This window comes from Alligator mississippiensis, chromosome 2 (genome assembly GCF_030867095.1).
Source record: "Alligator mississippiensis isolate rAllMis1 chromosome 2, rAllMis1, whole genome shotgun sequence".
Classification (NCBI taxonomy): Eukaryota; Metazoa; Chordata; order Crocodylia; family Alligatoridae; genus Alligator; species Alligator mississippiensis.
The window spans coordinates 128,342,835-128,356,767 of NC_081825.1; the positions used below are offsets into that span (position 1 = coordinate 128,342,835).

The 13,933-nt window shown below is 43.4% G+C and overlaps 1 protein-coding gene across 4 annotated transcripts in view; it reads right to left on the reverse strand.

Moving 5' to 3' along the window:
* SEC24B (SEC24 homolog B, COPII coat complex component) overlaps positions 1 to 13,933 on the reverse strand; it is a 96,491-nt gene that overhangs the window by 20,511 nt on the left and 62,047 nt on the right. For all 4 annotated transcript variants that reach the window (XM_019500105.2, XM_019500103.2, XM_006272800.4 and 1 more), the window contains 6 exons: positions 10,819 to 10,937; positions 9,231 to 9,286; positions 8,679 to 8,885; positions 7,960 to 8,083; positions 6,097 to 6,255; positions 413 to 586 (listed from right to left, as the gene is read on the reverse strand). In XM_019500105.2, coding sequence (XP_019355650.1) covers positions 413 to 586; positions 6,097 to 6,255; positions 7,960 to 8,083; positions 8,679 to 8,885; positions 9,231 to 9,286; positions 10,819 to 10,937 — 839 coding nt within the window. The remainder of the gene's footprint in view (positions 1 to 412; positions 587 to 6,096; positions 6,256 to 7,959; positions 8,084 to 8,678; positions 8,886 to 9,230; positions 9,287 to 10,818; positions 10,938 to 13,933) is intronic.

Here is a 13,933-nt window from a genome sequence, read left to right on the forward strand (position 1 = left end):
TACATAATGTCATGAGTCTTTGTTATGCTTACTAGCACTCAGAATTTTTCATCTGAGATGCATTGCAGCAATTCACACTTGGTATAACTAAAATCAAGAGCATTAATTAGGTTGTCCTGGTAATGAGACAGCTGTGCAAGCAACTGACCAGAGCAAAGAGGAGATTTGTACTCTGTCAACAGTATTACCCACTGGCTTCTGCAAGATTCATTAACTAGCAACAGCATCTACTTCAACACAAAATAAACTTTGCCTTGAAGTAAACATTTCTCTTTCCTGCCATAAATTAAGACATAGTGGGATGGAAATTCTCCAAAAGGTTACTGCATTAAGTACCTAATAATTACTGCTTCAAAATGAATCAGGAGTCATTTAAGATGTATAGCTAAGGGTAGTGGATTTCTGCAATTACCTTTGCTGGAAGTATACAAAAGGGCTGTCTGAAAACAAACTAGAGATGTGTCTGTTAGGCTTTCCTCTATAGACATCTGTACTGCAAATCCAGCATCAGGATTGACATTGGCAAGTGACAACAGGTCAGTAGATCGCACAAAAAAGTTTCCATGGAAAGTATGTATTGAAAGCCCTGTAAACAGATGAAATAATTTAAAAATAGGAAGTGACAACAGCATGAAAACCCAATACCAACTATTCTCTGTCAATCAAAGTGTCCAGTTTCAACAGTATAACAGTACAATAAAAAAACTTTTTCTAAATATCAATGGAATTTCAATGGTTGCATAACCATAATATAACAGTAAGAGATTTTGGAACAATCCTGTATGGCAAAGGTGCCACACAAACAGTTCACTGGGCTAGCCTACCAATTTGGGGACATGGACTGCTGCGGAATCCAGGACCCTAGGGCCCCAGTGGACATGCCCACGAGCAGCAGGGGGGTGAGCAAGGGCTGTGCCATCATAGCCCCATTTTCCCTGTGCTGTTTTCGCTGCCTCTGCCAGGGCAAGTGCCTGCTGATCTGGCTCACAAGAAGCCCCACAATCTGGATCTGGCCCTGGGCACATTCAACACCCTTGCTGCTTGACATTCATACTGGTTTGCAGTTTTGAATGCTCTTCATAAATAAAATGCTTCTTACTTCAGGAGGGGTAGTACCTGAAGAGGTGGGCTATTCATAAAAAGTACAGACCTCAATCTTGCAAAAACCTTATGCAAAGGATTAACTTTAAACAGCCAGGAAGTATCCTAATGCTTGAAATTAGTCATATACAAACTTTACAGGATCAGAGCCTAGGACTTCTCCACGATATAACATGCTGTTGTGTTTACACCTTGTTTTTTGCTTTTCTTATTCTAATGTTCCTTTAATGCTTCCTCCCTCCCTCCTGGTGTTACCCTCAAGTCTCTCCAAAGTTTATGGAAAGGGTGAGGCTGGGTACACAAGTGGTTTTCTTACCTCCAAAACTGCTTTGTGATAGAACTCTGCTCCTAGAAAGATAGCTGGAATTGCTCCCTGGATTCTCAGAGAGAAAATTTTTAGATGCACAGCCTGAGGACACATCTACACTGTAATCAAAGGTGTGGTTGCAGCCAGTGCACATGTAGAAGCTTTGATTTAGTATCATGTGGGCTAGCAATTTGAAGTACCGTATTTCACGGTGTATAGGTCAACACGGTGTATATGTCAACCCCATTTTTCTGATCCAAAAAGTTAGGGATTTTGCAGATCTGGTGTATAAGTTGACCTAACTTTTTGTATCAGAAATATCAGGTAGACTTATACTGGCCCCTGTGTGCCTTCACTGTGGGCTGGGCACCCAGGGGGGCAGACACGTGCTGCAGCGCCGCACACAGGGGACAGGATCGGGCTCAGCTGGCATGGCCCCATCCCTTGTGAGCAGCTGCTGCCTGGGCTGTGCCAGCCAAGCACCAAGCCCAGCGCTGCTTGCAGGGGATCGGGTTGTGCCAGCTGAGTGCCAAGCCTGGCCCTGTTGCTGTGAGCAGCACTGCCGAGTGCTGAACCCAGCCCTGTTCCCTGTGAGCGACACCAAGCTTGGCTGGCTTGTCTGGTCTTGGTGCTCAGCAGTGCTCGCTTGGTGTGACCCAGGCAACACCACTCACAGGGGATGGGGCCTTGACAGCTGAGTGCTGAACCCATCCTCATCCCCTGTGAGCTGCACCAGGCTTGGTGCTTGGCTGGCGTGCCCCCACTCCCTGCAGGCAGTGCTGCCTGGGCCGTGCCAGCCAAGCACTGAGCCCAGCCCCGTCTGGGCACTACTGAGCACCAAGCCTGGCCACACCAGCTGAGTACCAAGTCCAGTACCACTCATAGGGCTGGGCTTGGCGCTTGAGCCTTGTGCCACTCGCAGGGGACTGTGATATGACGTATAAATCGAGGATGAATTTTAAGTGTTAAAAATTGGGCTTCAGAACTCAACTTATACACCGTGAAATATGGTACATAATAATAGGCACCCTGGTTGCAATTACGTGGACAAGGTAGTTAGGTTAAAAACAGTGCAGGTATCTCTCCATATCCTGCAAACACACCTCTGATTGTATCACAGACATGCCTTAATTGGTTATGTTGTATGGAAAGGTATGGTAGATGTGTGTCAGACCACAACTGATAAGCTGGTCAGACCAAAATATGCTGTCTACATACACACTCCAACCTCAGGCAACTTGAGCTCAGCAGTATCTGCACCTTGCCTCTCCTCATGTTATGTATAAATGACAAAGGATAACCTGCACCACTTGAATCACAGTTTTCTTTCAATCACTGAACAAATTAGTAAACTCCAAGGAAGAGGATGAAGGGCAGACTGCAGAATGCATACATAAGGAACACCTCTTGAAGAGCTCATTTGCTGTAAGGTAAGCAACTTCTCCCCTTGGTGATCACCTGTACCGTACCTGACTCTAAAATATAAATTAGTTCATATGGAGGTAGGAACTCAAGAGTTTTAAGAGACTAATGACTGAATCATTATTTTCTCCAATGCAGCATTCCATTTTGAGGCTTTGGAGATTTCACAGCGTGAATTGAGAGCCACGTAGTTGCTTTATAGAATTCTACTAAGGAAACACTGAGGCAACAGCAATCAATAAAGACATCTTCTTTGATAGAGGCAGTAAGGAGAACGATGCCATTGGATCAGTAATCCCATAAGAGCTTTAAGAATTAAAGCTCTCAAGTTCATAGTGGCTGCTTACAGACATTAAAAAAACAAAACCAAAAATGATGCTTTACTTTAAACTTGGTGCGCTCCAGCACGGAGCTCAGCACGTGCCCAGCATTGTGTTTATTTGACCCGGCCTGACAAACATCTGTATAGATTGGGTGCTTTTGGGGGGTGGGGAGGGGGTGGCACTTTTATCTAATACCTCAGGTGTTCTCAACCTTTTTTAATAAGTGTATGCCTGGCGGCTCGGGGGTGGCACATGGCTGCAGGGGGAGTGGTGCATGGCTGAATGTGGAGTGGCGGCATCAGGTGGTGGATGGCAGTGGTGGCTGCCACCACGTGCAAGCTCTTTGCCACTCCCCCACACTGACCAGCTGGGTGGTGCCTATGTGGCCCACAGAGGGGTGCTGCTGCTTTCGCCCTGCTCCAGCCCTGTTCCTGGGAGGCGGCAGCACGGGGTGGTGGGTGGTGGTGCTCCATCCCTGCCCATCCGCCCATGCCCCCTAGGACCTTCCCACATACTCCCAGTTGACAGTTCAGGGACAGTCAGGACCTTCTGTTTCATACCTAGAAGACAGTGCAAGATTACAGATATGGATGTCTCATGTAGTTTGAGGGACCTGTAGTGCATGAGTCAGAAAATCTAGATAGGTGCATCTTTCCTGTTGACTAAGATGTCACAAACCACCGAAGAGCAGGGGCTCCTTTACAATTCAAGAAGCATTCAGCATCTGACTGCAAGACGAAGGGTGCTCAAGTCTAAGCAGAATATTCTCCTTTTACCCTATAGTAACAAGCCTGACACCACTTTCAAAATTCTTGGGAATAAGAAATGACAAGCACAGAAGATGCAGGAACCAGAACTGGTCGACCTCTGGTTGGGACTGTCAAACTCAGACTGGCTTATTTTTGCTTGACTTCACACCTGTATAGATATATGAAGTAATCTTTCTGTCCTAGATATCAGAAGGAATCAAACAGAGATACTGGCCTCAGGCTTCCAAGTCGTAATACCTGTTGTTTTAAGTAGCAAACATTCTGAGATTGGACCTCTGAGAAGAGGTTCTGAAATACAGAATTCTAATTCTACAAATGGTTTAGATCAGTGGCACTCAACCTTTTGGCTTTATGGACCAGACGAGTGGCACAGGACCAGTCTGCAGGATGCATCAGGCCCTGCACTGCCTCTGCCTGGCCCCACATGTGGAATTGGGCCCTGTGCACCAGGATTGGGCTATGGGGTCGCACACCAACTATGCCTGGCTCCATGTGCTGAGATAGGGCCCTGGGGCCCTGGACCACTCCTGTGCACAAGATCAGGCTCCACACTGCCGTGCATCCCCAATCCAAGGTACAGGGTCACAGCCCATGGGGAGCTCCATGGGCTAAATGACAGTGCCAGAAACCAGATCTGGCTTGAGAGCCTGGGGTTAAACACCCCTGATTTAGATAAATTTTCCTATAGTGGGTGTACACACCAAGGTGTTCTGGATGCTAGGCAGACAGAAAGCAGACAAGTTTATCTGATGTCTGGTGCACCAGCTCCACAGCTAGACAGCTTGCCAACAAAATGGGAGTGTTTTCCTCTACTTGCTGATGCAAAGCATGCCTGTGGTACTGTGCAATCACATTAATTACTACTAGTCCATTGGAGATATGCTGCAGGATGGTTCTCCAGGCTTTGAGGACCCCTTTGAAAATGCTTTCTGATTTCCTTCTACTTCATAGAGGATACTGCTAGCTGGGGAATATAGCAAGGGAATGCTTGTCTGGAATGTATATTGACCAGTTGTGCATGTACTTAGTACATAGCATGTAGCATCAGGTCATCATATTAATAGCATGTGATCCTAGCAGGGAATGGCAAGTTCTCACCATCATGGACAAAAGTTTCCGGAATATGTTCTAAGGAAAACACTAGGCTTATCAAAGGGGCTAAAAGTTATTGCGCTCGTACGAGGTTTGATTTCTGGATAGAGTGAACATCTCTTGAACATTTTTGGAAATCTGTAATCAAGATCTGCTCTCTATTAGCCAGCCAGCTAGGGAAGGATACACTAACAGGTTGTTTTTTTCAGGTACACAGCTAAAACCATGCACACCTTTAGTGAATACCCTTAGAGCTATCAACAAGCCAAAAAAAACAGAACTTAAACAGGTAGTGCTTTTGACCTACCATAAACTCCAGAACTTCCTGTGGGAAGACCTGAGAGAAATGCTGACAAACTCCTTGAAGGCTGAGAAATATGAACCCATTCCAATTCCAGGAAGGGAATTATTGTAGCTTGCCATGATCTTCCACTTCATTTTGCAGCTGAGCTCTCTCAGGTCTGGGATGAAATGCCATTTGCCTTTTCCCTTAAGGATTAGGAAGGAACTGTTCTCTGCTGCTGATGGATACCTTTTCTGTTGTCCCCAGGACAGGAAATAAGAGTCTTCCTCTTACAACAAGATTCCTACCCCGCAAGTTATAACAGCTCTTATCTGGAAAACCTCAAGGTCTAAAATTTAGGCTCTCCCAATGGAAAGACTTAATACGTGATATTTACCATTTGAGTATGTTGCACAGAAAATTATATTAGTTACTTTTAATCCCTTCCAGCCGATTATCCTGTGGACAACAGAAGTTGCATCAGCAGCAAGGCATCTTTTCCTCTGAGTGGAATGAAGTTCCTAACTATGAGTCACTATTCCAGCTGAGGCTGGACAAGAAAATGGGTAGATTCACAAAAAAACTATCTACTTTAACCCCAAAGTTTTAAAAAAGGACCATAGTTCAAATGCTTACTCATGTAAGCAAAAAATATAAAAGCAACCCATGCAGCTCACAACAGTGTTCTAAATGAATGCCTTTTAAGAAGCATGGTACATTTTAATCTCACCTATTGACTACATACAATGTCTAAACTAATACACAAACAACATTTTCTACTTTTTAATTATGCCATACCTTTTGTACACCTTATTCTCATGACTGCTTCAAATCCAATCTTCCTTGTAAGGTATCTTTTAAGGTCTTTTTGCAATTTTTCTGCTTGAGCAGAATTGTGGGTATGATGAAAAGATGGATAATAATAGATGCACCCAGCAGAATATTTTGACATGCAAGCTTTGCGAGAGAAAGAGGCAGAGAAAGAGTGTTAATATTTATACATGTAAAAATAACTTAAACATAACATAAAATGTATAAACACATCACAGAGCAGTGACTGGCAAGGACAATCCCATTCTTATCCGAGTGCCAGAATCACTAGTTTCTTCCTTTTTTATAGATGCACAGATTGTAAGGGGCTTGCAGGATCATCAGGTCCAGTCCCCCTGCACTAGGCAGGAAAAGACACCTGGAGTCAGGTGACCCCAGTGACGTGACCATCCAATCTCCTCTTGAAGATTTCCAGGGTAGGTGATTGCACCACCTCGGGGGGGGGGGGGGGGGGGGGGGGGGGGGAGTTTATTCCAGTCTGCACACCCTGACTGTGAAGAAGTTTTTCTTAGAGTTGAGCCTGAAGCAGTCTTCCAGGAGTTTGTGGCCATTGCTCCTGTTTTTTTCCTCCTCCTGACCCCATAATACATGCATTTTTGACTGCACAATGAACAAGCTTCTTCAGAACAAGGGGCAGTGGTAGCCTTCAGCTAGACTGTTCTATAGCCTGTGGTTAAAGGTGAGGAAGGTGGAAGGTGAGGGATGTGGTTTTAAATCCTTAGGTTGAGGAGAACCTGAGACCCAGCACGTTCTCAGCATACACTCCAATTACTAAGCTATTAGGCAAAAGGTATACACCATTACCACTACAAGTGGTCAGTTTAGTATCTACTCTTCAAAGAGGGACTGAGCACTCTGGATCTCAAGTGAATCGAAGTACCTAATGCTTACCCCTGTGTCAAATGCCTAAGCTCTGCAGAGCAGTAAGAGTTCACACACACCTCCTATGCTTGGTGTTTCCTTTGGTCTGCCTCTAGCAACTTCCAGGCTCTCTGAATTGAAAGTGAAGCCATCTTTCTACTGGCTTTGTCAGGACCTTAGTACCTAATCCACTTTCTCTGGATCACTCTTCTACTGCCAGGCTCCTAAATGTCAAGATGTTGCAGTTCCTAAAGAACTAATCTAGATTTTATCCTTAAACCTTAGGTAACCAGACAGATCACAAGGTTTTTGGAGAGCAAATCATACTAGTTTTGGAGAAGCAACACAGCTGTATTCACAAAGCACTGCATCTGAGCTAACTTCACCTCGGCAGAGCTAACTGGTCTGTCTGTACTTGTCAGGCTCTGATGCTTTTCATGTCAGAGCTGGCACCTGTAGAGCAGCTTCGTGCCAGGAATCCTTTCTATCTCCCTCTCCACAACTCCTCTGTGGCCCTTCCACAATCTCCACAGCCCCCTGGGTAAGAACCATTATTTGTTACCTCCACAACACAATTCTATTGTTTCATGCCATATTACACAGTGTATCAATGGCTGGTGTACAGAGACAGGCCTTAGCTTAAGATTTAGAAAATTCTGGATGATAATATTTGTACTCTGTATTCCACATTGAGCATTAACAAATTTCTCTTCATTCCTTGCCTTCTGGTTATATTGTTTCTTGAGCATGAGACTCGGAATAAACAGACCCTCTGATACCACCTGCCTGGCTTCCCTGTTCTTTCCTATTACTGATTTCCAAATCAGTTCCTTCTTTCTTTAGGGAAGTGACAACAACTTGTTTATACAACTTAAAAAACAAATTTGCTAAGGAGCCTTTACTAGGCATTAAAGTGAAAACTGTGACAAACATGAAAGTACATTTAGTATGAAAGTTGGCTTCCCCTACCTAAAGAAGCCAGGTCTGCATATTGTGAACTCAACAGAAACAAATCCACAGCCGTTTGCTGTCCTGAACAATCCAATGCCAACTTTTTATAAAAATCTGTTGCTGGGCCAAGATGCTGCACACCCTTTGGGAGACAACAAAGAATAAGAACACAGCAAGGTTAAGAACTGGGAATGTGTTGTGCTGGACAGAAAAATGCTATTAAATAGCATAGTATTGTAAAGGGAAAGAAGCATAATATAAAGCATTGCTTTTTTTTTTTTTTACTCTAAAACTTTCTAATTGTTTGCATTTATTTTCTTGAATCTAAACCACACTAGGTTAAGCTTATAATCAACCAGAAGCCTCGGTTTAATATTTAATGTGATAAATATTAGTTGCTTATTAATAATATTTATGAAGTTTATAAGCATTCCATTCACAAGCCGTTTGAATTATATACTACTCCTGGGATTTTTTAAAGCAACAAATGGACAAAATATTAAGAACTGAAGTTCCAAAATTATTCTACTGATTTGACTCAGATGTTCATTTCGGTTCTAGGTTCCAGGCCTGATCAAAACTGAGTTAATTAGGTTTACTCTTGCAGCATTAGCCAAACATCAGTTCGGCTCTGCAGAAAACTGCTCATCTGCCTTAAAGAGAGGTACGTTACATAAAGAATAAATAGTTACATTTAAAAAAAAATGAATGGAGCATCAATATAAAGTTAATAATACCTTCGTGCTTGATCTCTGATTGGGATCTTCTCTGGAATGCAAAAGTCCTGCACCCAAGGATGGCAACTGTGTTTGGAACACAGATATGCGGCCACCTGTTGGAGACATCAGTTTAAACGCAGCCTGAAGTGCAGGACCCAAAGCACTGTGTGTTTCTCTTGTATTGGTGAACATGTTTGGCAGTGCATTCAGTAAATCTTTTATCAACTGCAAAACAGATGGGAAGGTATTACTGACAAAAAAAATCCAGTTTCAGCTGTACCGGCAACAGTCATGTCATACATATTTGGTGATGTATATTTCATCTCATCTTAAACACACTGCGCAGAAAATGACATTTACAAAAAATCCAATGATATCTCAAACAAACAGAATAAAGCAGTAAACAGTTTTTCCACTCTAAAATTTAATGTTAATGAATTTCAGGCAAAATTAAGATGCTGAAATACGAAAATAAATGGAATTTATGTAACAAGGTACATAACAAAAATTTTTAAAAGAAACCTATTCTTATTTTTTAGAACTTAATAGTACTTTTTTGATCAATCTTACCTCTTTGCTTTCATGTAGATTTACAAGTAAACTGTCAGGTGTAGGTAAGAAAACATCTATGGAAAAAAAAAAACATTTTATTAAAGAAAAACACACAAATACCACAAAAATATTAGATATGTGGTATAAAAAACATTGTATAACCCAAATTTCTTTTCTTGTGTCTGTGTGTGTGTGCATGTGCACGCACGCACGTGTACACACACACACAAAATCTACTTTATATAAACAAATGGTTTTATCAGTGCCAGTGTCATTATGATTATAATGTCATTTTTTCAGAACTATTTTTTAAATGAACAGATTGTACATTAAGTAAAAACTGTATGGATCACCCTCATTTTGCTATGCATATTCTTTAGGGCTGTGCGAAACAGCACCATTTAGGTTTGACTTCTGTCTTGCCATTTTGAAGGGACAGTGTTTGGTTTCACGGTTTCGAAGCACTGTTCCATTTCATTTAATCAAAAATGTTTCACTGTTTTGACGCTGTTTCAATGTGTTTTGACATTTCACCCATAGGCTATAATGAGGAATCACAAAAATGCCTATAATTCTGTAATTTCTTGCCTGATTCGGATGACAATTGCAGGGAAGGTAGCCCCTTCTGAGGGCATAAGGTCTGCCAAGTTTCAAGGAGATAGGTGCAGGGGTTTCTGCGAAACTGCACCTCAAACTGTTCAAAGCAAAACCTGTATCACTCACCAGCAGCAGCAGCCTACTGTCATCTCACACGCATATCCAGGGGCCCATGCCCCCCAAGAGGAGTCTGGCACAGCCCCTCAGCCCTCCCGAGGGGTGTGGACCCCAAAATCCGCACATGGGGTTTCAGCAGGCTGCTGCGGCAGGCTGGGGAAATAGCCCAGAGCCGCTGCCATCACCAGCTGGCAGCAGCAGCCTGCTGTCATCCCGCATCATCCGCGGGCCTGCACCCCCCCACAGGAAGAGCTAGGAGAAGCAATCAGAGAGCTGAGGGAAAGATCAGGGAGCTGGGGAATCCAGCCAGGAACTGGGGGAATGTTCAGGGACCTGAACATTCCCCCAGCTCCCAGTTTGATTCTGCAGCTCTCTGATCACTTCTCCCAGCTCTGCCCGGGGAATGCAGACCCTCGGATCTGTGTGCAGGCTGGGGCCAGCAGCAGCACCGCAGTCTTCACAGCGCATGGCACAGGCTGCGTTGAGCAAGTGCTGCTGGCCCCAGCCTGCATCGGCAACCTGCTGAAACCCCACACGCAGATCAGGGGCCTGCACCCCCAGGGAAGAGCTGGGGAAATGATCAGAGAGCTGGGGGAAGCTATCAGAGAGCTGGGAAATTGAATCAGGAGCTAGATGTCAATATCAGAGCTGTCCTTCCTGCCCTCTTCCCCCTCCCTCTCCTTAGCTTCTAAATGTTTCCAGCGCTCTTGTTTTGTTTCGAAGCCTTTCGTTTAGATTTTGCTGTTTCAAGCTCGAAACAGCTTCGCAACAAAACGCATCGAAATTTCACACAGCCCTACTATACACCAGAATATTTAAGTAGATTTTAATCTTTCCTTAGAAACGGTAGAAGTAGATTCTAAAGTATTTTGTATCCACTTCTCTTACTCACCATCAATATCTGAAACAATCAGCATCTGAGGCTGTGATAATCCTTCCTGCAAGTTGTAGAACTGAACAGTACTGTCAAATGTTATGAACCCTATTCTTGTTCTTGAATCTCCAGGCAGCCTTAAGATAAAAAAAAGACCAAAATAAAAATAAAGACCAACATTTTAATTGCTGATACTGATATACAGCTCTTACGGATATTAACAAAAGCAGGCTGCAGATTATTAGGGTTCAGATTCTATTCCACCTATCAGTCAAGTAAGTTGACTTAGATGTTAAAATGTGATCCTATTCCACCCTGCTCAAAAAACTGAAAAAATATTAATGCCTGCTTTGTAGCATGCCGTCATTCACTTTAGTATTCTGAAAAACAGTTCATACAAAATCATACAGGAACTGTGTTGGTTTACAGAACACCTAAATATTTCTTCTTTTTATTCTCATTTCCTTTTTTTTGATTCTCTTATTTTTCTTCCTTTTAACTTGACTGGATCAGTTTCAGAAAAATACTGCACTGTTATGCAGGAGACGCACAACCCCATCCCCAAACAGAATATGCAAACTATTGTTTTGCATCCTCTCTGAGAGGTGCAGTCTAGTGGTAATTTATTTAAAATAAAGCAGGAGTGTGTCACAACCAAATTAAGTAGTGCCCATGTCACAAACAAGTAATAACCATTTAAAACAGTTTTTTCTGCACTAGGTTAACTAAGGGTTAACAATAATGATAGTAACCGCTTTTTTCTGCGCATGTCAAAAAGAAATTTATTGCTGCGCCACTAACAGAGATAAAAACTTTTTCCTTCTTTGCTTTATATAAATCATTATAAAAGAAAACAAGGAGTAACCCTGTGAAAATAACACCCTAGCAAAGACCACTAGATAATTGGCGATTCTAATTAGATTTATGACATGGCGAAAAACAATTGGCTATCATACAAACAAAACCTGCTTACATTTTTCGCAAAGTCGAAGACAACTCTGCCCACACCTTGGAGTAAATCTGACAAATTAATCAGTTGTCAGCGTCTTCCCGCCGCGACCTCCCTGGCGTACCCTTGCCCCGCACGCCCAATAAGCCGACCGCCGGCCTGTATATATATATCTGCAGAACGACTGAACGACGATCTCTAAGCTGTAACTAAGTATCTCTGACCTCCGTCTTACACCACCTTGACATGAGTAAACAATCTTGCTTTGCGACCGATAAGCGTCCGCCTAATTAATTCCACTCCACGCGTCACAAGTACCCGCCTGACGGCCTTCTAAGGCCCTGGACCCTTATCTGCCCGGGTGGGAATCAGGGAGAGCTGCTGGCCGGCTGCTCTGGGTCCCAACAGAGTGGAAGATACCTGTAAAATGTAACCTATGTATTACTCTATTCTATATATTTTCTTTGTGTCTAAAAGCAATACCAATAAAAATGAAGTTGCAACACAGAACACTTTATAAAATTAACACAAGTACTGAAAATCCCCAATTTTGAGTGGAAAAAGTTCTCACTAAAAAGTGACTCAGAGTTAAAATAACCAAAAGATAGGTAAACCTCACTTTAATGCATTCAGAAGGCATCAAAACACTAGGGAACTACCCAAGAATAAAAACATCCACATCATTGGTTTCCATAGCAAGACATCTAGGGACAAAGATTAAAACAAGAATCTACTTCTAATGATTTTTAAAAGTAAGCAAAATATTTTCTTCTACTTATTGGTGGCCTTTGATTGTCAAGACAATAAGTTTTACTTCCAATTCCTAATAAATTCACCTACTGCATGCACTTTTCCTCCCCAAAACTGGGATGCTTGTCTTGAGTGAGGAAGCTTGATTTTCTGCCCAGAATAGCAGCAGTGGCATTTCTATTCAGGGAGCACAAAAGGAGTCAACTGAAATCTACCCAATTCCTGCTAATTGTTCTTCACTCAACAGGTGTTAAAAAACTACTCTCTTTTAGAATTGTCTTGATGGATAAATGGATAAATCAAGCAATCCTTTTCTTCAGCAACTGTGCTGAAGAATCTGCAATTTAGCTACTCCTGATCTCTCTCCTAGGTCTGCCCATGGAGTCCAGTCTTCAGTAGCAGCAGCTACAGATCCAACCTTTGGCTGAGCAGTCAAGAGCAGCTCATATTTCTACTACAAAAGAGTTAAAAGTATAGCTTTTGCCTGAAAGGAAAAGGAGGGTGAGTGAGATGAAGATTAGGCTCTGTCCCTGCTGCATGCACGCATAACTGGGGGAAAAAAAATTTAATTTTGCCTTCCTAAAAAACAAGATGCATTTCTTATTCGGGGACATGTGGTATGTGAGAAAACATGGTACTTAGAAATCACTACTTTTGGAAGCAATCTTTGGTAATGTATAAAAATGAGCATTTTTTTACTGTGACAGTGCCAATAAAGCAGTGAGAGATGAATACGATGAACAAGGCATCAAAAGATACCTCTAGAAATTTGCATCACCAAATGAAAAAAATTCAACATGATAAATGTGAGTCAGATTGGCCAGCTCCAGTTTCTAATTAGAAACTAGGGGTGCACCAAAGGATTTTCTGGGCTGATACCAATCACTGACTTTTAGTGAGCCATATCAGCTGATACCAATACAATTCTGATATGCAGCCAGGCATCATGGAGAGTGGCATCAGGCTGGTAAGTCTGTTGTGGAGGAAGGGGAGAGGGAAGGGGCATGGGGGGACAGACTGAGGCTCCCGTGGTGAGGGAAGGAGTAGGGCTGGGGCAGGCACTGCAGTTGAGGCAGGGCACGGGATGGAGCCACAAGCAGATTGTCCAGGGGGTGCATAGAGGGAGTGGCGGCTCCCACCACTGCGTGCACCCCAGGAGGGCATGAGGAACATGTGCCCCCAGACCTGCATGCAGGGCGCGAGTGGGCTGCCACTGTGGGCTGAGGCAGTGCTGAGCATTTCCTGGTGGGGGGCTGGGCCAGGTTGTACTCAGGGTGGGCAGTGGCAGTGCTGGGAGGAGGTCTGGGAGGGGGGGAGGGGGGGAGGCCCGCCTCAATCTGCCTTCCCCCCACACAACACCCCTTCTCTCTCCTAACAAACTTACCAGCAGGACCTGGCTGCTCTCCACACTGCCAGGCTGTGCTTCCTGCCGCC